The sequence below is a fragment of the Prinia subflava genome, chromosome 10 (assembly GCF_021018805.1).
Source record: "Prinia subflava isolate CZ2003 ecotype Zambia chromosome 10, Cam_Psub_1.2, whole genome shotgun sequence".
In the NCBI taxonomy this organism is placed as follows: domain Eukaryota; kingdom Metazoa; phylum Chordata; class Aves; order Passeriformes; family Cisticolidae; genus Prinia; species Prinia subflava.
In genome coordinates, this window is record NC_086256.1 from 11729780 (window position 1) to 11756350 (window position 26571).

The 26571-nt window shown below is 38.5% G+C and overlaps 2 protein-coding genes across 6 annotated transcripts in view; one reads left to right on the forward strand and one right to left on the reverse strand.

Moving 5' to 3' along the window:
* The window catches only part of USP33 (ubiquitin specific peptidase 33), a 37954-nt gene extending 18076 nt beyond the window's left edge, over positions 1-19878 (reverse strand). For 2 of the 3 annotated variants that reach the window (XM_063407311.1, XM_063407309.1), the window contains exons 1-10: positions 19638-19877; positions 14084-14222; positions 13002-13055; positions 10890-10952; positions 8335-8487; positions 7025-7124; positions 4021-4090; positions 3347-3460; positions 2593-2671; positions 124-544 (exon numbers count right to left, since the gene is read on the reverse strand). In XM_063407311.1, coding sequence (XP_063263381.1) covers positions 124-544; positions 2593-2671; positions 3347-3460; positions 4021-4090; positions 7025-7124; positions 8335-8487; positions 10890-10952; positions 13002-13055; positions 14084-14164 — 1135 coding nt within the window. In that variant the 5' untranslated portion in view covers positions 14165-14222; positions 19638-19877. Of the gene's footprint in view, positions 1-123; positions 545-2592; positions 2672-3346; positions 3461-4020; positions 4091-7024; positions 7125-8334; positions 8488-10889; positions 10953-13001; positions 13056-14083; positions 14223-19637 lie in introns of all 3 variants that reach the window. The other variant, XM_063407308.1, reaches the window with a different exon arrangement.
* Positions 19879-20021: 143 nt separating this feature from the next.
* The window catches only part of MIGA1 (mitoguardin 1), a 33966-nt gene continuing 27416 nt past the window's right edge, over positions 20022-26571 (forward strand). Inside the window, exons 1-7 of one of the 3 annotated variants that reach the window (XM_063407315.1) lie at positions 20022-20161; positions 20865-21034; positions 22718-22895; positions 23880-24016; positions 24246-24372; positions 24789-24925; positions 25671-25794. In XM_063407315.1, coding sequence (XP_063263385.1) covers positions 20912-21034; positions 22718-22895; positions 23880-24016; positions 24246-24372; positions 24789-24925; positions 25671-25794 — 826 coding nt within the window. In that variant the 5' untranslated portion in view covers positions 20022-20161; positions 20865-20911. Of the gene's footprint in view, positions 20162-20211; positions 20412-20864; positions 21035-22717; positions 22896-23879; positions 24017-24245; positions 24373-24788; positions 24926-25670; positions 25795-26571 lie in introns of those variants that run through there. The other 2 variants (XM_063407317.1, XM_063407316.1) reach the window with 2 other exon arrangements.

The following is a 26571-nucleotide window of genomic DNA, read 5'->3' on the forward strand; positions in this document are numbered from 1 at the left end:
CACCTACCCTATTTGACCTACAGCTCTACTTTATTCTAACAATGCATTTCCACACCCACTCATATCCACAGATGTTCTGGCTAAGATTTTGACTATAACAATTGCACTTTAGCAATGTACTACCTGAGAATCTGCTGTGTATCTGTACTTTGACAGTTCCTTGGTTATTTAAAAATTCAGTGGTCTCTGAAGCAGTGTTTGTGTCTTTTTCCAAGTCTTCCATAGAACTTGCTCGTTTAAGTTTGTTGTTTGATATTTTTTCTTTCTGCCAGTCTTTGGATGTGACTGAGTTGTTATCATCATCCTGAATTAACATGGTTGTTTCCGCAGGATCCTCTAAGACAGGTTTGAAAATTGTGTCATTTTCTGTTTTGTCACAGTTACCACAGGATTCACAGGGCTGAAAGCTTAAGTCTGACTGGCTCTTATCTTCTTCCATACTCTCTTCAACACTCATAGGCTGCACATCTTCCAGTTCTACAACTGGTTCTTTAAGCTCTTCATGAAGCAAATCCATCAGACAACGCAAAAATTCTTGTGCATCCTAGAATTTGAAACAAATTTTACCATATTACTCTATTTTACCTGGAAGATATTCACATCAGAAAAGATAGATAACTAAAATGAAAGCTGGCTGTTAAAGAATAAAGAAAGTTCCTCTGTCCCAGGTCTAAGGCTCAAAATGTCTTTCATTTCCAGACCAGTAATGTTAAGTTTCCTGCACACATTTCTTGCATGTCACAAGTAATCTTATCACACAAGTTTCCTCCAAAACACTCTAATTCCCAAAATAAATTACTTTAACAACCTGCAAAAATGCTGCCATAGCTTACTGGAACGATAAATTTAACTCAACCAAGTACCAGCAGTGTGGTCAGACCCCAGCTCTGCTTGTAATGGAACATTTTAGAGACAGTTCTTATAAAGCTTATCCAGACAATCAACCAGAGGCTTGCTTTCACTGGGTGTGAGGTACTTTCTTAAAAAGACTCAGCCTGTCTTTCCAATGCATCACACCACCAGCAACACTACAGTACTTGTAAAGCCTCCCAAATGTGTTCCCACAAAGAGCTGTCAAGTATTACTACAAGTCTATTCTGTGTTTGGAAACATCCTAAAAGGCACCAAATTTCATCAATCACTGCAGCTGCCTGGTCTTTGGCAATAGAAAGCATCCAATAAAGCAGGCATGTGAGAAAACAAAAGCCTCTTGTTGGCAACTACCACCGCTTTTATTTTCTTCTGTTTTCCTTTTTGCATTCTGGTTGCTCATAATAGTGATTTTTGCTGCTCAATATTCCCATCCATCATAGCAATAACTTATTAAACTCAAAACTGATGACTATAAAACACTTCTTTTATTAAAAATTGCAACTTACAGAACTGAGTTTGAATTTAGGTAATGAAAAATACCCCAGTATGCCTCCTTGCTGGCAATCCTCTCACAAAAAACCAAAATTAACCAAAACATCAAGACACAGATTAAGAGAAACATTCTTCATTGATCAATGTAATTTTCTCTCTGAAGATTGGACATGGCTGCCCAACTTGTAAGGCTGGGCACCAGGAGAGTGTTGGTTATGAAAGCCCTGCTGTGTTTTAACTGTTTCCATGAAACCTGCTGAACTGAACTGTGATCCAGGCCCAACCCAAAAAGGTTCTCTTTAAGTGCTCTCTGCATGGAAAAAGATGTTTTCATCAGTGTTCAAAGCTGCAAGAATTAAGTTTCCACACAGTTTCTTTTGGTTATCAAGGCTAAATTTCTGCTCTTTCAGAAATCCAGGTGGCACTTTAGAAATTCATGAGCAGATCACAGAACATTAAGATTAGTATTTAAACATTGACCTTACAGCTACACGCACCAATTGAACATTAAAACACGTGTCCTAATCCTTCACTCCACAAACATGAAACATAATGGAAAAAGCAAAATTCGTTTTAATAAATGCAGATTCCCAGAAGATACTAGTCAGCTCTTCTAATTGCAAGGTTTGAATTTTTCACCTAGTCCTAAACCTTTTAATGAAGTGCTCTTCACTGAAGTGCTCCACACTGTATGAAGCAGCAACTGAAGAATGCCCTTGCTATATAATAATCCCAGCCTATTGGTCAAGCTACCAGCTTGTGGTTTCCATAACACAAAAATGGTAGGGGGCTTTTTTCCAAGATACTAAATGGAGACTGCATACTGTGTATTTTTTTAAACATAATTGATAGACAAATATATTAAAAATCTGTTATATTAATTTGATTTTTGAACATCTTTATTTTGTTTTCTGGGACTGCTCAAACATTAGCAGCATTATTTCACACAAAGCAGTAGTTCAGATATTACTAATTAAATTTTCCTGAAAGACAAGGAGTAGTCTAAATTGACGACCTTCTGAGAATTTGATATAAATAAATCTAAAACATGACTTAACTACTGATTACTCCATTTCAGATGATCTACTTTCAAGTCATATTAACTAAAGTTTATGTTGGCATTTGCTTTAAACAAATATAGGAAGTAAGGTATCTTAAGCATTAGATTTTGCATTAAGAGATAACTTTATGGCTTAGGCAGATTTAAAAGACATTAGGAAGTTTTACCTGTTGAGAGTAGCCTCGAAACATTGGATTAACAGTTTTAATTCCTTGGAATAAACCAGTAGGAACAACAGATCCAGGCCTAAAAAAAAGTTTTAAATATATAAACACTGAAAAAGAAAGCATTTAAAGGGATTTTTTTTTCCCTATACTGAGATCATACCATTATCTGCAACTGAACACCGATAATATCAATCTTAAAACATAATATTGACATTGAATTATTAGCTACACGATTTTTATAAACCTGTCACCCAACAGAAACAGTGCCTGTATCAGGACTTTTATGGCACATTTCTTGTCACACAATCAGGTGACAAATCAGACACACTCTTGGCACTGTGCACAATTACTCTTTCTTTACCTTTCTATTTGTATTTTGAAGTATTTTCTTAGCTAGACATTACACAAATTCCATATAAGGAAATAAGAGAAACTGATTAAACATTGATACAGAAGGAAGTACATAGAGAGTTAAACATTTTAGATGTATTTCTGGCAAACAGAAACATTTTTCAGAGCTTAATGCTTGTCATCTAATCTGTTTCTTGGTCTATCTTTGGTATATATAAAAAAGAACAGGTTATAAGGAGTGCTTGAGTCCTGCAAGTCAGTCCTGCAATTCCTCCCTAATTTTTTTTAAAGAGGAATCCTGTGAGCATATGAAATAAAAATAAGAAACCTAGGACAGATTAATGCATCCCTCATGACTCTGGACTCTATTTATAATCATTTCATCACCAAAATGATTTAATACCTGCTTTTGTGCCAGAGTTCTGTCATCAGCTTGAGGTAACTTTTACAAATTGCAGGTTTCTTATCAGTTCGGGCTAAGCCTCCGCAGTCAAGAAAAAAGTGCGTCAAAGGTGGGCTGAAGAAAAAGAAGAAAGCGGTAATTTTTTCAGGTTGTTAAAATACAAGAGGAAATCTGCAAATCCATACAGGATTATAATGTAAGAGTAATGTTATTTTATAAGTGAACAATTCCACTTCCTACATTCTTAAACGCTGTGACCAAACATTTCTTGATAGGACAATTTCAGCAGTACAGCCACGCTGCTCCTCAAACGTGCTCTGACATTTCTGAAAGCACCACAATTGTCTCTTTTTAATTAGGGTTTATTCTTATGCATTTCCTTTGCTTTTTCTGTAGCAAAGGAAAAAGATATACAAACACTAATCCACAAACCCAGAAGCTTTCTTTGGATTTTCTTCTAATTTCTAGAACTCAATATTAGGAGGCATTAGAATGAAACAGGGAAAAAGCTGAGTGGCCCATATACCATAATAAATTGTTTGCGGTATACAAGAGAGATTCAACAAATGTATGTCCTCATCCATAGCAGTGCATTTCTGCAAACTCCTTAAGTCCACTTGGAAAAAATGCATAAACAAGCAAATATAAATTGCATTAACTATCATTTTCCTTACCAGTTGGAAAGAGCTTGTAAAGCTGCATTCATGTAACAAGTGTTTCCAATATTTTTTAATCCTGTTAGACCTGAAAAACAGAATAAAGACAAGTTTCTCAATCCAGTAATTCCTTAAAAATACATACTAATCAAAATACTCATGGAACACTTGCTAGGCCAATTATAATGCAGAACTGCAACTAAAAGAAACCTAGGACTCCTAAAGGAATACCAATTTAACTATAAGTAATAATTAGGTGTTTTGATCTCAATTGACTAAAAAACAGTTCAGACAAGTAGACTGTATTTCATCTTACTAACTTTTCGTGTTTATGACACCTGCAGATTTTAATTTAAAATATGTTTATCAACACTTAAGTTTTACTTCAGCTTAAAGCTTATCTGTGCAGTTAAACTGTTGCTCTGCTGCATTTGTAACTAATCACATCACCAAAAGCCTAAAGATTTCATCCCTCTGTCCCAAATTCACGCTAAATCAGATGACACTCAATATTCAAAACCTACTCAGCATGTGATTATCCCAGGCTAGCTCTGCAATTACTCTTTTTTCTATTCCGATGATACACCTTTATTATTAATAGAGTGCTCAATTTAGACTTTCCCACATAGTTTATTTCCTAACCCACACTGTTTACCTTCTTTACAGATAGTCACTTTTTCCACATACATGGAAGTTAAAATTGACACATGTTCTTTCTGTAATTATGAATTATATAATTCACGGCTACTAAAGTATTAATGAAGTAATATTTCAAAATACAATTGATTTTGTATGAGGTAACAGTAACATTTCTAAGCAAAGAATCAGTAAGACACAGAAATTTTTAAAAATTGACAAAGATTCAGCAATCAGTACTAATGACTACGCAATTCTTGAAGTACAGGAAGTGTCCTGGTAGTTTTGGTCTATGGCAGAAGAATAAAAGTTACTAATACAATCTTTCTACATCTGAAAACCACGTGGATTACTTCAGTTACAATTTCTGATATACAGGACTTTGAAATTAAGTTTTCAAATGTCCTTCTATCTGAATGGAAATACAGTACTTCTTCCTGTATCTGAACATGCATTCCAAATTCTGCTCCAAAAGAACAATCATTCTTACTGAAACTGGAAAGCAAGAACAGTTAGAGGATTTTGATTTTATTTCAGTTTTTTCAGAAGCAGCATATATTTCAGGAAGATACTCTCACTGCATTTTCCATCCTGTAGTATTGCAAGGAAAGTTTTCCAACAGCCTTCATTCCTTCTTAAGATAAATCCTAATCTTTGCTTCATCAAAAGCATTTAAAAAGAAATTTTAAGAGCAAAGTTAAAACAAAGCTAAAGAAGTTTCTTCCTTTCAGTTTGAATAAGTGTCTTAATATAGTCATATCATCATTACTGGGCACTTTATTGCAATTCTAACTGTATATTATTGCAATGTAAGCTACATTTCCCAAAATATTAATAATACAAGAAGAGATAAAAATATACAAGTACATGCATAGCTTGAAAAAACTAACTAGGAATAGAACAAATGGTATAATGATGTAAGGGCAGATGGCAAATTAGTGGGGTGGTGTCACATCCTGTATAACTGTGCCAGACAGCAGAAGGGACAAGGCAGCTTTTCTGACCAATGCCAGCAGACTCAGGAGAGGGAAAGCTGGTAGGAGATGAGTGAAGGAGAAATGAGTTAAACCATCATTGCTGTGGTTTAACTCCAGCCAGCAACTCAACCCCCCAGAGCTGCTCACTCACTAATGGTGGGATGGGGGGGGGGGAATTATGAAAGCGAGAAAACTCATGGGTTGAGATAAAGACCACTTAAAAGGGGAAGCAAAAGCTGTTTGCACAAGCAAAGCAAAACAAGGCATTCATTCACCACCTCCCCCAGACAGGGAGGTGTTCTGCCATTCCCAGGAAAGCAGGGCTCCGTCATGAATAATTGTTACTTGGAAGACAAACACCCTAACTCTGAAAGTCCTAATCTTCCTTTTTCCTCTTCCAGCATGCCACACGTTATGGACTATCCCAGTGGTCACTGGGGTGAGCTGTCCCAGGTGTGTCCCCTCCCAACTTCTGGTGCACCCAACCCACTCCCTGGTGGGTGGTGTGAAAACCAGAAAAGGCTGACTGTGTGTTAGCCCTGACGGGCAATAACTGGAACATCTCTACACTATCAACCCGTGTTTTCAGCACAAATCCAAAAACACAGCCCCACAATATCTATGGTGAAGATAACTAACTCTTGCCCAGCCGAAATTGGCACATGCACAAATTACAGTAACTTTTCTCTCATCACTGAGGGAAAACAAACTGCCTTGACATATGAAACGGTATCACAAAAACAACAGCTCAGCAATCGGTTGGGCATATTCCTCTGAAAAAACGGAACTTAGAAATATTTTCTTTACCATCAAATACACACACAGGTTTTAGAATGATTAATAATAATTAGAGGCTTTAAAGAAATAGTAGTTATTATTTTCTCTTACAAAATGAACGATTAAAGTTTCACTATTTGGGATTAGCTTCACTGTTCGGGATTTCATCACTCATTTTCATCTTTACACTAGATTTAGTATTACAGTGAGGCAATCTTCGATACGAGAAAGTTTGATAGTGCATAAAATTAATTATGTCAAGGAGAAAACAAATAACCAAAGCTCCACACTAGGATACTACAGACTCAGAAAAGGATTATTCAAAATACAGGACAGTGTTTAAATACAGAGTCTTTTAGGGCAGGCAAAACAAGTAGAACAGATTTTTAAAAAGCCTACTTGAACCAGAGTGACTGCAATACCAACTGCACCAAACATTACTCCAACATGCTTTGGCAACAGCCAAACTCAGGCAACAACCTCTGCTCTGAAGGTAAGAAAGATTGCTGCAAGAAACTAAAAATAAACATCTGAGTTGGAGCAGAAAAGGAAACAGTTCCACTTAGAAGAGAATTAGAACACAGCTGGAAAACATACTCATGCAATAACCCACGGGGTTTTGCTTTTATTACCTCTGGTCTTCAATTCATCTTCCTCCACTTCTATATCTAAGTCATCAAATACAGCTGCTAGTGGAATCTTCAGTGTGGGATTACTGGGTATTTTAAAATCCTTAAAAGGAGAAAAAGAATATTTACTTTAATTCATCACTTTTCCACTTAATTAAGCTTTTGTGTAATTTTACCAACAAATGTAGAACTGGAAAATTGTGTGAATGCATTTTGAAATCTCACTGCACAGAAGTGAGAACACCAGGATTTCACAGGTACTCAGAGAAAGTTTATAAAGAACCCCCTCATGTTTTTGTTTTCAGACTGCTGCATGATTTTTGTAACAACAGCTGAAGAACCAAAACAAAGCCAGGAATGGCATTTCTTTCCCCTTGATAACAAAGCAGTAGAGCACAGAAGAGCTAAGGCAGGAGTCATCACCTAAGCCAGTGTAGGTATTTCTGATGGGCCACCAGATGGCTCACTACAGTTAATAAAGACAAATTAAACTCTTGAAAGAAAATGTACAAATAGAGAAACAAACTATTGCAAGTAGACAGGCAGGCATTTACTGAATGACAGGCTCTTTTTGTGAGCACATAAATAAAACCCTGAACACAATGCTTCATAGACTTTTTAAGTTCCACTGATTTTTCTGTATATCATACCTGTTTCCCTGGAAGACTGAGGAGGGTTAAATATAATGGAACAGAAATTCAGAAGTCTGAACTCAGCTTTATATCAAGTGACAAGAATTTTTAGAAAACAGATTTTTTTTAAAATCCAACGGTGATATTCTAATTGAACTGCTTGCAGTTTATGAGAAAAAGGTCAGATTACACTAATATTAAATACTAAGCTTTGAAGTAGCTATATTTCTTTATTACACAGACTGAAAAACTGCCCATCTTTCTGCTCAACCTGTGCATGATGGTCTCTCTTCTACTGCTCTATGCCTCAAGTAGAACACATTTGGAAATACTGTACTTCTACTTGTGACTGTTTTAACCAAGTTACCTGTCAGGTTTATGTAACTACATTACACATGCAATAAAAAAATAACACTTCTTTTTTCAGCTACAAGCATTATTCCAAATCGTACTTAAGAAACTGCAGTGTAACTTTCTCCAAGCCAACACTTACCTAAGAAAAAAAAGATCAGAGTGAACACTACTGATGCCAGTAAAGCCAAAACACTTTATGAAAACAGAGAGGAATTAATAGAAAGATCAGCCACAAGAATGGAGGAAAAGTCAGTCTCTCACTTAAGAGAAAACACAATGTTTACTGCAAAGCTCCATCTGCCTTTGTTCCACTGGGTTAAACAATACCTGCACACTGTTTCCTTGTGCTTGGTGAGACAATCTTGTACTTGGTAGTGGAGAATGAGATCCCAATTTTCTGTCCAGGAATACTTCCTTACTGCAGGCGTAACACCAAACACGGAGAGTAGTAAGGTTGACAGTCAGACAGTGCTTTGTCTCCTAAAACAGAACAAAAACCACAACAGGGATTCAGAAATTGGGAATAACTAAATACTCCTACACGCAAGCTAGATATATATATTAAAATTCTAGGCTTTTCAACAGTGGAACAAGTATGTGTATTAGAATATTAAAAAAGAGCAATTCAGTTACTGAAATTCTAGCACAAACATTCATTTTTAGTACAAATCATTCAAATTAGCAATAAGATGCAAGCAGAATCTGAGACACTGTTGTATCACATGCCTCTCTGTAATTAAAAAATAGGAAGAAAGTCTTCGTATTCTTGTTGGAAGTGCTACAATTCACAACAAACCAGTTTTCAAGGACTACCTATAACTGGCCACAATGCCAGCTTCCTCCTCTACAATGTTTATTTCTCCTGGTTTGCTGCAAGAAATTCAGGCTATTCACAGCAATTCCAAGACTAAGATAAAATTTTTCATTTAGTTAGAGTAAGAGGTCCTCATACTAATTCTAGACTCAAATAGTTCTTTTGTTGACAGTTCACACTCTGAAGCAATATAAACTTGAGAGATAAAGAATTTTTTTTATTGTTCAACTCTTAGTGTTTTTTTAACCTCCTTGCTTAATGTAAGATTGGGCACACAACTGCTATCTTCCTCCAAATACTTTCACTAATCTTTCCTGTATTTCTTCCTTATATGTCAGTATTAGCCAGGTTTATAAACAATACGGGACTTGCTAGAAATTAGGAAAATACTACAACTGCTGTAGGATGCCCATTCCTCCTCCATTCATTTAACAAAATCTTGTACAAGAACGTAAGAATGTAAAGTGGGCTAAAATCTCATTAGGTCGTCCTCCCCCTACTAGAAACCTCAGATCTATTTATATAAGTCAAACAAATTTAAAAACAAGAATGTGCTTAATTCTGCAGCTTCAGATCCATACACAATTACAAGAGTTCAGAGCAATGGCCTAATGATTTCCTTGGAGTGGATGCAATGAACATGACTATTTGCAGTACAGGGAGCCTTGCTGGTGTAAACTGGAGTAAGAGAAGTTGATTCATGCCAACCTCACTTCTTTAATTTTAATAAGTTTATTGATATTCTTATTAAAGAACCCAGAAAAGCACTTACTCTCCTCAATTTAAAATTAAGTAATAAGAAAATCAACACCAGGATGTCACTGACAGAGAATGAATAGCTTGCCTGCTCTCTCCTACCTGGCAAGTACGTAACATTGCTAAGGCAGCATGCAAAGCAGGAATAAACTACTGTAAGAAGCCAAGAGGTATAAAACTGTAGGCAAGAAATTCAGGGACCATCTGGTCCCCAACCACTCTAGAAATACCTCATTTCTGAGTCTATTGTAAAGGCTTTAGAACTGTGATTCAGCTTTAACAGCTGATAAAAAACCCCATGAAACTACTCATACAGATTTATATTAATGCACTATTTATTTGTATAAATACTCTTTTTAAGGTCCTGCTTCAAAACAAACAAACAGATCAGGAGTGGTGGTAAAATGCAGTCATAACACCACATACTTCTTGTAAAACCCCTGTATAAACTATTCCCTCATTTTAATATTCACCAGGGTTTTAAAAATAATTTTAGGGATCAAGAATTGTTCAGTGTGGAACTTTAGATGCATTTACTGACAAACTGTAAATTGATGGCAAGAATTTCATTAGTCTCAAAATCAGCAACACAGAAATGACATGTTTATAAAACTGCCACCCCTCTGTGCCCAGAATACCTTATTTGCTTTATTTTGGCAAGTGTTCCCCTTGCACACACGTGTGCCCAGAACACACAGCGAGTTTAAGACCCAAGCCTATGCACAGAAGCTGCCCAGCCCTGGCAGAACTTGGCGTGCTGAGGAACAGAGTGCACACACTGCACTGCTCCCAGCAAGCTGGATCCAAGATCAGGACACAGCAGGAAAGCACATGCTCAGCTCAGTCTAGTTTCCTCATCTCAAACAAGGAGCATATTGCAAAAACAAAGCACCTGTCTCTAGTGGTTTATACTCCCTATCTTACACCTCTTCAGCTGTCCATTAATGCTACTTTCCTCCTCTTACCCACCATGCAGCCACAGTCCCAGAAATTTAGACTGAAGTAGTGAAGTACTATACATAAGCTGAGGTATTCAATAAGTCTTTCATCTGTGCTTCTTGAATATCATCACTAATTATTGTTCTTTTTTTCATTTGCACCATCTTCTTTGGAAGAATTGCGTAATTATGCAGCTACATAAAACCTGTAAACTCACATACTCCTAAATTAGCGAGACCTGCTTCTATAACATGAAAAACAATTATAGCTCATCAAACCTCCACACAGTCAGCTAACACAGGTTATTGACTTCATTGAAATACAAGTTCTCAAAGTCCACTGCTTCACTTGTGTTACCAGCAGATACACATACCTGGGAATGGGTGGTACTGTGATCAACATGGGATTCACCACAGCCAACATACGTACACCTGTTCTGTTGGGCAAGATACACAGAATAAACAGAATTAAAAACTGGTCTCAAACAGGTTTACAGAATAGGAATGTACTGCCAGTCCCTTTAAAGTTCACTCCAATTTCAAACTTGCACAGTCCTACACAAACCAAGAGACATGCACAGTAAGCAATAAAACAAATATCACCTAAAGCAAAAAAGAATGCTGCAAGATTTAACTTCTCACACCGATGGGCAATGTTTAGAATATAATTTTTTGGCCATTTTTATATATTTATTCATATTACTGACAACACGTATTTTTTATAATTCCTTATTTGGTAAAGATAGTTGCAGAAAATGCAAAGTTAATCCAGTGTCTGAGTGGTGAAATACTGAATGGCAACAGCCTCAGACGTGTTTATACGAAAATCCCTGCATGCCCCTATCTGCAGTGCCTGCTCAGCAGAGCATTACTTCATGACCAGTTAGCTTCTTCACCTTTACATAAGTTTCCAGCACTATATGGTTAAGAACTTGCCACTGGTTATAACATGCAAAATATTGTCAATTTTAATCATGCTCATTGCAAAATATATTTGGCTGAGTCGAGTGTGGAATCTTGCAGCTGCCAACCTTCAAGCAATTTTTGCTAATTCCTCATTTGCATAAGTCAGGCCAATCACACAGGAGGGTACAGCAGGTTATCTGTTTAACTCTCTAAGCACATTAATTTATACAATCAAACAGTAGCTGAACACAGCCAATTTTCTGTATTAAATGATCACAGATATTTGATGTTAGAGATCATTTACATGCTGGGATCTCACCAGGTTTTCCTAATGAAAAAGGTGAAGACAAGATGCCAATTCATCCAAGAGGAGAAACATCACAGCATGACATTAAGTGTCCTACTGCAACTACAAGACTCTCCTATGGAAATGTTGGTATAAAATTTAGTTTTTCAGTAACAGCCTAAGAGCTCTATGTGAGAAATAAAAAACATGTTTTAAGCTTGACAGCATTTTCCCACCTGCCAGGTTGATGCATCCCTGAACACCTCTTCCCCACTCCCAAGAGGTTTTTTTGATACATAATTAAAACTTCAAGCCATCTAACAAAAGACATTAAACCCTCTTTCTTTCCCCCTTCATCTCTGTTATTGACAGAAGGAGCAAAGTAATCTGATCTCTTATCACCACCTAAAAGGACACAAATGAAGGGGATTTTAAAAAATGCTCATATGTGCACCTAAAGGGGGGCATTAGCCTAGAGATCCTTGTGACAGTACTTAAATAAGAATTGCCATGAAATGAAGTCAAGCCTACAGGGCAAAATTTCAATCTCTGTAAACAGCTGTAAGTGCAAAGAACTCACAAGACATTTTAAAAACTAAGTTAACTATATGCTTTCCAGTTGGGATCATAGATAAGTCAGAAACAACATATTTGTACTTTCTTTAAATACAGTTTAAATTACAGGTTTTTGTAGACAGTAAGAACAGTCAGGCAAAAGCATATATTTATGACAGAGCTATACCTGGGGTAAAGACTGTATGAAACTTTTACAAAGTAAGGTGAATGTTAATACAAGCTTCTGCAAGTTTCAAAATAAGGAGTTTTTCTTTGTTTTGCATAAGAATAAAAGTCAGAGTATGCATTATTCTGTAAGATGTCTGTATTTACTATTAGATGTTATGACTACAAATGCTAAGAAAGGCTTATAAAAAGTAATTTAATTCAGGATTAATATATTGTTTTTTAGATCTACAGACCCACGGAAAATATTAAAAAAACCTTCAAAACTTAAGAGCTAAGAAGTGTCATAACTCTAGTAAAAACACTAATATGCTATCTTCCTTCTTATAAAAAAAAAAAAATCTCATTTTTAGCATATTATTTTTAAATTACAAGAATTATGTACCCGATAGAAGTTAAATTAAAAAATAAAGAACTGCAGAAGAAATTTTGCTTTTAAATGGTAAGTTAAACTAATTTCAAGAACTTCATTACAGATATTTCTTTAAAAAAATACTACCAAGTTTATATTTACTAGAAAATTACTCTACTGTAGAACAACAGAACAACTTACCTCTAAGCATGCCCAAAGGTTGGGTCCTCTGACTTTACAGTCCTGACAAGTGCCCTATTAAAGTTCAACACAAAAGCAAGTTTTATTTCACTTACTTTCACCTGTAAACCACAATTTCAAGACCAAATGAGAAAAAATACTGTAAAGCTTAGTATCAGATGAACACCTTCAAGACTTTAAAGTTAACTTTAAAAAAGATATGTTGACAACCAACCTAGATTTTGCTTCCCATAATCTCAGGATCAGCATATTTTTCCACTGAAATCTCAGATTTATCTCTGAGTTTTCATCCTAAACCAAAAACTGCTTTTCTAAATAAGGCATAAATATGTACCATATCACATAATTATAAAATTCTCGTAATTGGTCTTTCCTATAAATATAACATAAAAAGAAATGTCAGTGATGGAACTTTTAATAAATTCATGTTCCTTCTTGCAGACACCACCTGCAAAGGTTTACACAAACAAGATGCAAGAGTAGAAAAATGCTGTACTCCTCAGCAGCAAATTAACTTGTTATAGAAATTAAGCACCATGGACAGAAAAGGTTTCAATTTTCATCACCTCCCAGCTACTTAAATGAGCTACAAGATCCTTCTTTGTCCCATTTATTAATACTAGCTTGAAACCAAGAGTTCAGGGAGGGGAGGTTTCTCAAACTGTGGCTTCTCCATCAAGAAGCTAATTGTTACCCCAGTAAACTCAAGCATAAATATCTTTGTTACAGTTTCTACTTGAAGTCAGCTGTACTTACTACATTGATAGTCCAAATAACTAAATGCTGCAACGGCAATGAAAATGAAGTTGAGCTTGGTGCTCTGCTAACTCTTCTAAATAATGATTCCAATAAAACATCACTTTTGCCACAAGTGCTCTTTAAGTGCTGAAAAATAGTTTTTCAGCTTCATCAAGCCCACAATTCTTCTCATACTTTATTTAAACCTTACTATTCCAGTAGAGGAGCTTTTACCCATGCTTGACACTTAAATGCATCTTATAACTAATAATACACTAAAATGTGGACCTAAGAAACCTGACCAGTTAACAGTGACAGGAAGAAAGTGAATTGCTACAACTCACATGAGATTTCTGTATCAATTCCTCCTTTGTTATCTCACCAACCGACTCCAAGTGTGGGCAATTGCTGCTGGGTGACGACATGGCTGAAGCTGGATTTTCTGAGATCCTGTAGCTGGAATTTTCAACACCAGGGAATCACCTGTCAACAGAAGTAAGAATGAATAAAACCCAATTCCTTAGACTAGACAGCAATCCTAGATATCTAATATGCAGCATCTACATAACTTTTAAAACAGTGTGCCTCTTTAGACTTAGTATAAATTTTATTAAGAGACTCCAATAGCCCCAACTAAACCTGCTGACTTCTAAAATGAAATCCAATGACTTCCAGGTTATAAACTAAAAGAATTCTGAATGGAGCAGAGCTGATCTGGGTAAATTATTTAACTTTCTGGAATCTGCCATTGCACCCAAATGATACAAACATTACTTTTCAAGCCTACCTAAAACTGACCACAGCCTTGCCTCTATGTTCTGCAAAAGGATCTTTGCAACAGTGCTGAAGCTCTGAAGGCTACACTGCAGGAACACAAGACCCGTTTATCAAAGGAGAAAGAAACTTTATCTTGGTTTTATTTATTTACAAAGACGCATTCTAGATTTCAGACATATTATATATCAAAAGGACACTGAAACTTGTGACTCACACGCAACACTAAACACTCAGCAACACTTTTATCTTGTTCCCTTTGCCCATCCAAGGTCTCTAGTGCAGACACAGAAACTTACCAGAAATAAAAAATGCTACATACAATCACTTTGTCATTATTACTTCAATAGTGGTATAGAAAGAAACAGAAGGAAAATAAATTTTAAAAAAACCCTCTGTGATGTTCTTTTTATATAAATACTCTCATTGACTAATTCAGACAAGGACTATCCAATAATTTTGTTTTTGCCACTTAAACAATTACTACTTACAACTTAATCTCTCTAAAGGCCAAGAAAAAAATTAACTTTTTTTGCCCAATTATTATCTGTCCAATGTAGTGCTCCTTTATCAAGACTTGTAATTGAACTTCAGCTCAGTGATGTACCCTCCTTGATCTGTTTGCACTTTTGGCACTGCTACCAACACCTCTTTCCTCTCTGCCTGTGTGCTTTGGCAGCTTTAGGTTTGCTCTTCCACTTACAGGACCAATCACTCATTTCAACATTAAGCACCTTACAGTTTTGACAGAGTGGGGCAAAACAAACGTTGCCTAATGGGCATCTCAGACACACTCCCTGGTAAACTTTCAGCTTATTCTGTCTGACTTTTTCCTTCCATTGCCTTACAATAAGATCCCATTGAATCAAGAGCCACTTCAGCTCTCTTTGATAATTTTTCTATATGTGTGTGTCTAAGTGTATAGTCTTTTTTATTACTATATACACTGTTACACAAATAATACTATTGAACTATTACATATTATTTGTGATGCAATAATATGTGATACTTCATGTTGTATTACATGCACATATGTATGTACAGGCATATATACACAAATAAATTTTCTTTATATATAAATAATTATATATATAATTATATATATAGACTCAAGTATGAGTGAGTCTTTTTTTAACATCACGTTAATAGTTGTTCAATAAAATATTTCAGAACTTATCTCACAAGACTGAAAATACTACAGTAAATCAATCAATTAGGATTTTTTCTAGACAAGATCTTCCAGGACCAGTGGCATTCCAGGACATTTAAAATGCATTATTCTAAAGTATAAGCTCCAGCTGGAGAAGTGCTTCCTCAGTTCAGTGACTGACTGTAATCTATATGCACTGTTACTGAAAGACACTTCAAATAAGGCAACAGATTTTCAAGCCAAAACTCCTCAACTTCCATCATATTAGCAATTCCTCCTTGAACTGTAAGGTTCCCTTTCAGAACAGAAATGGCAACATGAATGCATGTTACATCTTCCACAGTTTGCAAGGTCTGTTAAAATGTTAAAAAAAAGGCCAAGTGAGTTTCAAATAAAGCCCTGAGAACATTAAATGCAGTGAGATGATTTAATACAAATGCTTTAGAAAGACTGATATAATGGATTAGTAAAGCTTTAGGCTTAATTTTTTTTATGGCAGAAGCTTTCTGAATGTATTATTCCAAGTAATACAAAGCAATGAATGGAGACTTCACCTCATGCTGCCAGATTTGTATTTAATGTATTTAACTTTTCTTACATGGAACTGCACAAGTCCAAACCTGCTGTCCTGAACAAACCCAAACCCAGGAATTCTGCTCATGCCAGAAAGGCCAAAGCTGTTCAAACTCGTGTCCCTGTGGATGTAGTCCCTATTTGTGACCATATGGAGAGCATCTCCTGTGGATGTGTAGTTCCTGTTACAGATTCTTCACATGTCATTATACGAGCAAAGCTGAGTGGCTTTTCATCTTTTTTAACAATTTTTTAACATTTTCCATCTTGCAGCACTGTGTAAGTCACTCTACTGCCATACATAACCCCGGCAGCTCAATACACATAGCTGCAGAAACACATTTTGTAAAATTTTATGTTAAAGTCTAAAACTGTAAAATTAATTCAAAACCATGACTCATCCTTCACCTCTCTAAGTCCTACCAAGCCCAGGGTAGCCCTTCCCTCGCTCACTGACCTTCCTCCATTTCACCACTTCCTAACCTACGTGAAGGGATTGCTTTTCTTCCCCTGCAGCTCATTACACATCTGCTTTTACACCAACTTCTGCATTGCATTGGCCTCATCCAAAAAATGTGTTTCTGTATTTTTAGTACTTGAAAAAAACCCCCAAAATAATCCAACAAGCCTACTTTTGTAGGCTTTCAGAGAATTCCATTTTATACTCCTGTTCCAAAGCTGGAGTATATCCTCCATTTCATGATCCCAGGGAGATCACACAATCACAGAACCATTTGGGTTGGAAGAAACCTTAGAGATCATCTGGTTACAAACCCTCTGTCATGGGCAGGGATGCCACTCACTAGATCAGGCTGCTCAGGGGCTCATCCAGGCTGGCCTCTGACACGTCCAGGAATGGGGCATCCACAACTTCTCTGAACAACCTGTTCCAGTGCCTCACCTCCCTCACAGTGGATAATTTCTTCCTAATATCTAACCTAATCCTGCCCCCTGAGTTCAAAGCCATGCTCCTTGTTCTATCACTACAGGCTCTTGTGAAAAGTCCTGCTCCAATTCCCTTACAGCCCCTCTAGGCACTGGAGGTTGTGTAAGGTCTCCCTCTCTTCTTTTCCCCTGGCTGAACAGCCCCAGCTCTCTCAGCCTGTTTCCACACCAACTGCTCATGATCACACTCAGGCAATAAGGCTCTCATCAAATGCTTCCCACAGATCTGGAAGAGAATTTCTCTCCCAGTCTATTGCCAGCTCTCTCCATTGTTTCCCTCAGAGGTTTCAGTTCACCTATCTCAATGCTTCACTACCCTACTCCATGAAGTGAACCAATTAATGCTCCAAAGTAGGACTTATCAACACAAATTTGCTTTGAGCATGCACAGAGTCATACTTCAAAGAAAAAATTCTCCTGAAGTCCAGTCTTGGGAGGGTTTTTTTGTGTTCCTGACTAGTCTTTCCATTCACCAAGACAAAAAAAAAATCAAGCCATCAGAGAAATGTGAACCATAATCTAAAGCATCATGACCCGCAACCTATTTATTATTCAGTAGAATTCCACAGCATCACAAACTTGTGTGCTGCCTACCACGGAACACCTATCACACCCACAGAAAACTCCCATCAAACACTAAGAGAATTCAACTGATCTCAAAAATTATCTTTGGGTCATGTAAGGAATCCAATATTTCCTAAAGAAACAAAACAGATTTTAAGTACTTTAAAAAAATTTTGGATTAATGATTTCATCTACCTAGTTACAGTAGTTAACACTTCGACAGCTATTGAAATAAACAATTACATGCGTTATGTATTCCACTGATATTCTAAATATGGAGCCATTTTAACAGATCATTTTACAGAGTTCAGTAAGGGAATGCTGATGGAAGATTTTAAGAATAAAGGATTATTCTGAAGACATCAATTACATGAAGCAGCAATTATGTCTTCATTACAGGCTTTTATTATTTTGTCAGTGCTGTTCTGAATAACAGCATCTCAAACCAGTAATCTGTAAGTTCAGGCTTCTTAGCTGCACTCACAGTTATTTTACCAGTGATGCACTGGAACAATTTCATTTAACATTTATTTATATTTTATAGCAACAAAGCAAGAGTGACACAGGCTGCAATTTTGTACCTGAACACTTAATTACTCAGAATACTAAGGTGGTCTGGAAGTTCACTAATTACTTACCATATTAGTATTCTTTACACTTCAGAAAAAACCCACCAGCATTCACTCAAAGCTATAAAAGCCCACTGAAGTGATAGCCTTAGGCATATTCAGATTGTTTAGATACGTATTTTTATCACTTTTCTAAAAATCTGTGTTGTTTTTTATAAACTTCAGAGAAACTCCTTCAAGTACTTTTGCACACGAATGACATTTTTACCAAACTTAAAATTAATCTTCTTAGTGTATGAAATTAAGGTTAATCTTTCCTATTTCTTGACCTAGGTTCCTTTATACTCTGTCAAGCAATAGGTAGTTTTGAATTTTATTTCTCATCCCTCCATATTTTTATCTTTTTTTAATCTATCAACAATAAACAAGTGCATCCCATTCCTTGAAAAAATTACACCACCTATCCCAGCTCTGGTAGAGAACTTATTTTATCTGTTTAGCATAAAACCTGGTATTTTGTCATTAAATATCATAAATATGCTCAGTAACTCGGTCAAAGGCACCTGGTCTTTCTCCTCAGGCACTAGGAGCTACCCACTCGAGCAAGACACAAATTGGTAAGTCACTTCCATTACATTTTTTTCTGCCTTTAAGTACTGTTCCCACAGAGAAAAAATATTTTAAAATATTCTGGAGTTGAGAGTATATCCTCTTACAGGGTTAGACGGTTTTCATTTCATATAGGCTTTCAGGGCACACAGGCCACCCTTTCGTTTCTTTCTTTCACCACGCTAAATCCTAACTATGAAAGCCATTAGCTAACCTCTATCTTTCTAAGAGGATTTTCCTAACTCGGGCTTTGCCTAAGCGCAGGAGAAGCCTGCAGTGATTTTCCACTAGGTGATACCCCGGACTTTTCCCCCAGGCTGTTCCACCCCCCACAGCCGATGATCCATGCGCATGGATAACTCGGGGAGCGAACAGGGCCATTTATCGGGAAATTACTGGGTTCAGGGACGGCGCGGTACCCACGGTACCACAGCTGCGGCTTCAGCAGGGACCTGCGGAGCCCTGGGGCCGCTTCCAGGCGGCGGGAGGGCGGTCCCGCCCCACACGGCCCCGCTGCCCCGGCACCGCCGACCTCCGGCCCCCGCCCAGCCCTGCGGGACCGCGGCGCCCCGGCCGGGACGGCTCCCGGGACGGCCGCTGTCCCCGCACCAACGCCTTGGGCTGTGAGACCAAGCAGACACACGGCCCGCCACGCTCCCACCCCTGTCAGACCGAACCCTCCGCCGCTGCCCAAGCGGGCCCTCCCTCTCTTACCGCAGCAGCCGGGAGGATGCGCCGCGCACGGATCCTGGAGCTCAGCCGGGCCGCGATCAGCCCCGCATCTCGCCCTTGCCTGTGGGGACAGCGGTGCTGCAGCGGGGCTGCCGTGGCGGAGCTGGGCGCGCCCGGGCCGCGGCTCGGCCGGTGCCGCCCCGCACACGCGCGGACGGAGGGACCGGCGGGCGGGCGCGGCTGCCGCGACGCCACCGCCGGACGCGCCCCGCACAAAGATGGCGGCGCCGGGCACCTCCGTCGCTCCTGTGAGCGCTGCCCCGCACAAATATGGCGGCGCCAGGCGCGCGCCCCGCCCCCGCCCGGCCGCCCGCAGCGGGAGCTGCCCAGAGCAAAGATGGCGAGCGCGGAGTCCTGACGTCGCGGGCCTCCCTCACGTGGTAGCGGCTCCTCCCGACCGACGGCGGCCGCTTCTCCCCGTGCCGGAAGCGGATCCCGCCGGTCTCCGGGCAGCGCCGGGGCGGGAGCCGAGGGAGCTGCCCGCGGCCCCGGTGCTCGGCGGGCAGGTAACTGAGTGCGGCAGCTGTAGCGACCCGGCCCGGGCCCGGGGAGAGGCGCCCCCGCTTTGACCCGGGCGGCTGCGGGGAGGGGGCTGAGGGGCGCGCGGGGCAGCCGGTTCTGTCCGCTGCCCGCCCGCGATGCCGGGGCTGCCCGGGCTGCGGAGGGCTCGGCCGGGCCGGGCGGAGGTGGGTTCTGCGGTCCCGGAGTCGCGATTCGGAGGCTTCGCCTTGTGTTCAGCATCAGGGAGTGAGAGAGGTGCGCCTGCATCGGGGAGATTACGTCAGGCTGTAGTGGTTGTTTCTCGTGGTGTGTCTGCAAAAGAAACCAAGCGCTGAACGAGATAAACTTTTTCTGGCTGCTCTCAAATCTTTTAACTCTTTCAGCTGGCAGATATGTTCTTCCGACAGTCGGGGTTTCAGAGGCAGGGTTGTTGCCGTGCGTGGTTTAGAGGCTGTAGTACGGGATCGGCCGGCTGATCAAAGCAGACCGAGCCCTCCTTAGTGCTGCCTGTGCATCTGCACACAGCACCTGGACAAACGGGGCCTAAGCCGAACCTGCAGATTTGCTGTCTCCACAATAAGTCTTGCCTCTACTCAAAACCGTGAATCAAACAAGTCATGTACCTGTCATGGAAGAGATTGGAGCTTGTAGAATAAAATTGTCCTGGGCTTGTGTTGCATCACTTAGTATGTATTCTTCATTTGGCAGAGTGTTCCAGAGACCGTCTGTGATTGTTCTCAAGACAGTTTCACTTAATGAGGTATGGGAGAGAAGGAGCCATGTCAGAAGAAGCTGTTACTGAGACAGGATTTTCTCTGAAGACAGTGGCTTTACGGGTGTTTCATCTTCCCCTTTCTTGGTATTATTCTCTTAACCAGGTAATGCATACATTATCTAAATATTGTTACTTTTGTTATACGTTTAGAAGTTTATTGCAGTATTATATGTGCTCTTGTGAGTGCGAATTAAATTTGTACAGAATACCTTGGGGTTTAGTTTGTTTGTGACACTGAACCAAAATAAATGTGCCTTTTTGTCTTTTCCCGCTAATAAATGCTTAGTATATCATCCTACTGCTTTACCTGCAGTGTCTGTATATCTCTGTTTTGTAACAATGCAGTGATTCTCAAAATACCAAAATTCTCAAATTGCCTTTTTTTTTCTTGTAGACTTTTACAAGCTAAACATAATTGTCATTACATTTTGAATAATGGTATTGAATTTTGTTTTTAAAACCAGGTCTTTAATATGACTGTGTTTTATTTTGATTGAATTAGACACTTATAATCAAAAGCTCTGTACTATTTTACAGTTCCCTGTAAGTACTTTTACTGCATATAAAACCAGGATGAGATATTCTCAGTCTTAGCTGCATATGCTCATCTCCACATTTTTTCTATATATTAAATACTTCAAAACTGTCACTGCAAGATCACTGTTTTCTTTTTCATGTTGCAGCATACTCATGTCCTTTTTAAATACCACATGCAACTCCCTTATGTGCAACTATTAACTTTCCTCTTTTTAAAGGTTTTCATTTTACTGTTAATTTATGATCATGTTTGTAGGCACACACAAAGTTAAAGAAATCCATTTGCAGTTCTTTGAAATGTTCATTTTAACATTTAATTTTGTGATCTTGGAGGTTTGATCTCAGGTGTTTGGTTGTTAACTCTTTTCTGTGAAATACAGCAGTCTTTTGTAAGTTTTGTGTTGGTGCTGTTTCCTTTTCCTCACAGAGTACAGTGGTCAAGGCGTGGTGCCAGGAAGGGTAGGGTTCTCAAGTGAAAGGTGCTTGACTTGTAGAGTGTAAACTCAGTGCAGAGAGAATCTTTCAATGTTTCTTCAGATTGTACAGTGGTGATTGTATTTACCAACTGCACAGCAAGTGCCAGAGTGCAGTGGTGCTCTGTGTGCTCTCTCTGGTATGAGGAATCACCTTACACAAACACCATATGAGGCCCAAGGACTGTGGAGCTGGTTTTCTCCCAGCAGTCTGTTCCTCGAACAACATGAGTTTCCAAAAGATTTTGTGACTGTGTACTGTGATTTCCAGTTAAATGGCACTTTTCTTCTTTGTGTATCTTGTTACTTTGTATGTTACAAATTTTGTTAATGGCTTTTGATACAAGCTGTTTATGTATGTGGTTCTTATTTGCTAATTTAAACACCTATAGACCTATGACTGATCCAGAGCCAAAATAAAATGTATTTTTTCCAAACTGTTAACTTAGAGAAATGTATTTAAATACATGTTCTACTCAAATTGAAATACCACACAAAAGTTGGCATTAGGATCTTCCACTCTTTCACAGTGCTGGAAGTAGTGTAGTTGCAAAAGGCAAGTTCCTTCTTGGTATTTTTCTGCTGTTAGAGATTTAATTGAAGCCCTGCATTATACTGACATTAAGAAGAAATTAAAAAAAACTCGAATCTTTGTTTGAAAGTCATTTGCTTAGATCCCCATAGTCTATGGATTTGCAATATACCTTATAGTTCTTGGTGCTGTAGTCTGTCTCTCAATATATATATCTGCAATTAAATCACACTTTTATTTTCAGATAAAGCTTTCCCCAGGGTTAAAGAAACTTTTCACAGTAACAGCAGTGAGTGCAATATCTGTGATTTTTCTGGCCCATCACTTTAAAAGAAGACGTGGAAAGAAAAACAAGAAAGTGCCACCATGGGAACCAGCTCATCTCGTATTAGAGTGTACCAAAGCAGCTGCTTCAGAAAAAGGTAAGTCATGGAACCCCCAAGGCGGGATTTTTAAAATTGTTTTCTTGGAGAGGAAAAGAGGTTTGTGAGGGGATGGGTGTGCATAACTGCAGTAGTAAACCGAACTATTTTCCTTTGATCATGGAATAGTTTGGGTTGGAAGGGACCTTTCAAGTTCACCCAGTCCAACCCCTGCATTGAGCAGGGATGTCTTCAGCTAGACCCAGTTAATCATAGCCCCATCCAACCTGGCCTTGGGTTTCCAGGGATGGGACATGCATGACATCTCTAGACAGTCCATTCCAGTGTTCTAGCACCCTCATTTTGAACACTTTCTTCCTTGTTATCTAATGTAAATCAGCCCTCTTTCAGTTTTAAAACCATAATCCCTTAGCCTGTTGCAGCAGACCCTGCTGAAAAGTCTGTTCCCATCTTTCTTATAGACCCCCTTCAAGTACTGAAAGGCTGCAGTAGGATCTCCCTGGAGCCTTCTCCAGGCTGAACAGCCCCAACTTTTAGCATTTCTTCATAAGGGAGGTGTTCCATCCCTCTAATCATTTCCATAGGATGGAACACCTGAGTGGGTTTGAGTTGTTAGATTTTACATTTTGAATTTGTCAAATTAGAAACAAAATGACAGTATCTTATAAAGAAGATGGGCTTCTTGTCAAAGGTGAAGTTTGAATTGTAAACTGTGATTAAAACTCTTTTTTAATAGTGCATTAATAATGGGCTTTGCCATTCTTGCGTGTTTATCTCAATATGGAGAAATTCAGATCTGATTTTTTATAGAATAGGCGAATAATTAGGCTAAAATGCGTAGTTGTGGTTACAGATAGTGAATTCTAATGTGTAGTGTCTCAAGTAGAACTGTAAATAAAAGAATAATTGTTGTTTGCTTCTAAAATAGATTTTATTGAAAAGTGTAAATGCAATTCCTGATAGATTTGTAAAAGAAGCAGTATTTTGGGTTTGCAAGAGCTTTAAAATAAATGTTTCTCTTAGGTTCTAGTTGTTCCAGTAGTCGACAAAACTTGACTCTTTCTCTGAGCTCTGCCAAGGAAAAAGGATCTCAGTCCTGTATCTATGCAAATGGAGGACTTTTCAGTAAATACTCTGGTTCAGTTCAAAGCCTGACCTCGGTAAGTGAAAGCATTTTAAGGCTCTTGAATGTCTGTTAACTTGCATTGTCTATGCATCTAAAGGCTTCACTGAGCTGAAGGAAGTTTCCTGAACAAACTGGAGATGCTGAAAAACCACTGTCCTCACCACAGAGTGAAACCAGTTTCTAGGCAGATGGCTTGGATGTGTTGTACTCTGGAGAAATGTGGTTCTAAGGATATTCTCTATAACTACACTTTGTTTTTTAAGGTTCAGAGTGCCACCTCTTGTCACAGTTGTGCCTGTGCCAATTCTAATTCCTGGGATAAAGCAGATGAAGATGACATTAAGCTCGTCAATATTCCAGTGACTACACCTGAAAATTTATATTTGATGGGTAAGTCATAAGAATATTCAGCATGTGCTTACGTGTGAATGTAAATAATTTCTTGGGTTTATGGTAAAGTGATACAAAATATTATTGTGTTCTTTCTCAGTGTCCTGTTGGCAAGTGTCTGAGAACATTTCCATAAAAAACAAAATCATACTTGATCTAAAGTTAGTTTTCCAGAATACTTTTTCTTCCACTGTTTGCAGTAGTAATCCTTAAAATCAAGCCCTGACACATGGGGAAAATGATCACATTTCTTTACAAGAAAAGAAGGTAAAGATGTACTGGGAATATACTGGTATAGGCTGGGAAGTGATGCTGTTTCAGCTTACATCTCTGTGATACTATGCTTATTTTAGCTACGTATTTTCCTGTGTCCCTACAATGTGAGTATAGCTGAAGCTGTCCGTGCTGTGCCCTAGGTATGGAGCTGTTTGAAGAAGCACTGAGGCGCTGGGAGCAGGCCCTGACTTTCCGTAACAGGCAAGTGGAAGATGAAGCAATCTGTGGTTCCATTAAGCTGGGAGCAGGAGATGCAATTGCAGAAGAAAGTGTAGAAGTGAGTACATCCAGTCTGTAATCTGCTGATGCTGCCCTGATCTGTTCTGTGTTATTACCTGAACCTTTTCAAATTCAATTACCAAACTTGACAATTGATGCAATTTCCAATTTAGTGGCATTGTGTTTAAAGGAGATAAGAGATCTGAGTTCATTCCTTCTGACTTCTTTGTATTTGGAGGAGGGCTTGGGAGGGGAACTAACATTATTTATCTTTTGGCAATTGCTGATGCATCAGTGTTTGCTTCTGGACAGTATTATTGAGCTATCAAGCAAACAACTTCCCTGCACGTAATCCCTTGGGTCCTCTCTTTCTTTTATGATTATGTGGGAGGATATCTGCTTGCCAAAGACAAATGTCTCAGAGAAAAAAATATCAATTTATGCATATTCGGAAACAATGTGCTTAAACTTTATTTTTTTTCTCCTTTCTTATATACTAAATGCTAAAAATATTACGAAATAAACAGATATGTGTTGCTTTATTTCTAGTGCAGTAAACATCTTAGATAATTTTAAAATATTTTAGAATTTAATTTTATTTTTTATTACTCTAAATAAAATATGTGTGTGTTCTAAAAAGTGTATATATTGTTGTTGAAGTTTTCATCTAACAGTGTCCCTATATGGTTCGTAGGAAATTAATGTGGCACAGTTGGCTCTGTGAAGGCTTAATATCCTTGGATTTTACAAATGAATCATACAGGCTGAAAGCAAATAGAAAATCTTTTAATGTCTTCTTGCAGGATATCATTAGTGCTGAATTCATTCATAAGCTTGAATCTCTTCTTCAAAGAGCTTATCGTCTTCAGGAAGAGTTTGAAGCCACCCTTGGGGTCTCTGATCCTGCTGCTCTAGCTAATGATATTGGTGAGTACTGCTAATTTACATCTTTTTTGTTGTAATGATGGCTCTTAAAGGGAGGACTGAAATACCCACTGAGCAAAATTACATTTATCAGTAAATCAGCAACAAAAAAAATCATGTTCTTTACATTATTGTGTTTGATGAAGTGGTTTTATTTTAGATAACAATGGATTGAAAGAAGATGGTTTTCTTTGTAACTTGTTGGTATTTAAACATTTATACAGCAAGAGTATATGACCCTTTTTATAGCATGGGTGTTCAGAGGTTTTATGCATCTTCTGAAATTTGAAACTTTGTATGCTTTTGTCATAACCTTTTTACCAAAAAGGAAAATTAAACTAGAAGTACTTAATCTGAAGCAGATAGCCATTAGCAAAGGTCTTGTCTCTGGTGAGTGAAATTTATCACAGTTCTGAGTGACTAAGCTGTCACAACAGCAAATATAATGAGTAGTTGCTGCCTGACATGCTGATTGAGTACAGATAGTTTGATTATTTTCATTGAAAGAATCGGATCTTAAAGCTGGATGCTGTTGTAGCCGTTCATAATTCAAGACGAGGCATCTGTTCTGAGATAGCTGCAGAGTCGAAAGGCAGAGCAGGTCCAGGCTCAGTCTGTGAGGAGCCGTGTGCCGGGCACGAGGTGGCAGTGCTGTGCTGTCCCCTCCTGCTTCTGCATCGACCAAACACAGCCTTGGCCGAGGGGGATTAGATTTAGGTCAGAGCTGGCTTTCTGACTCACCTGCATGCACCTGTAAATGTAACCCTTAAAGCAAAAAAG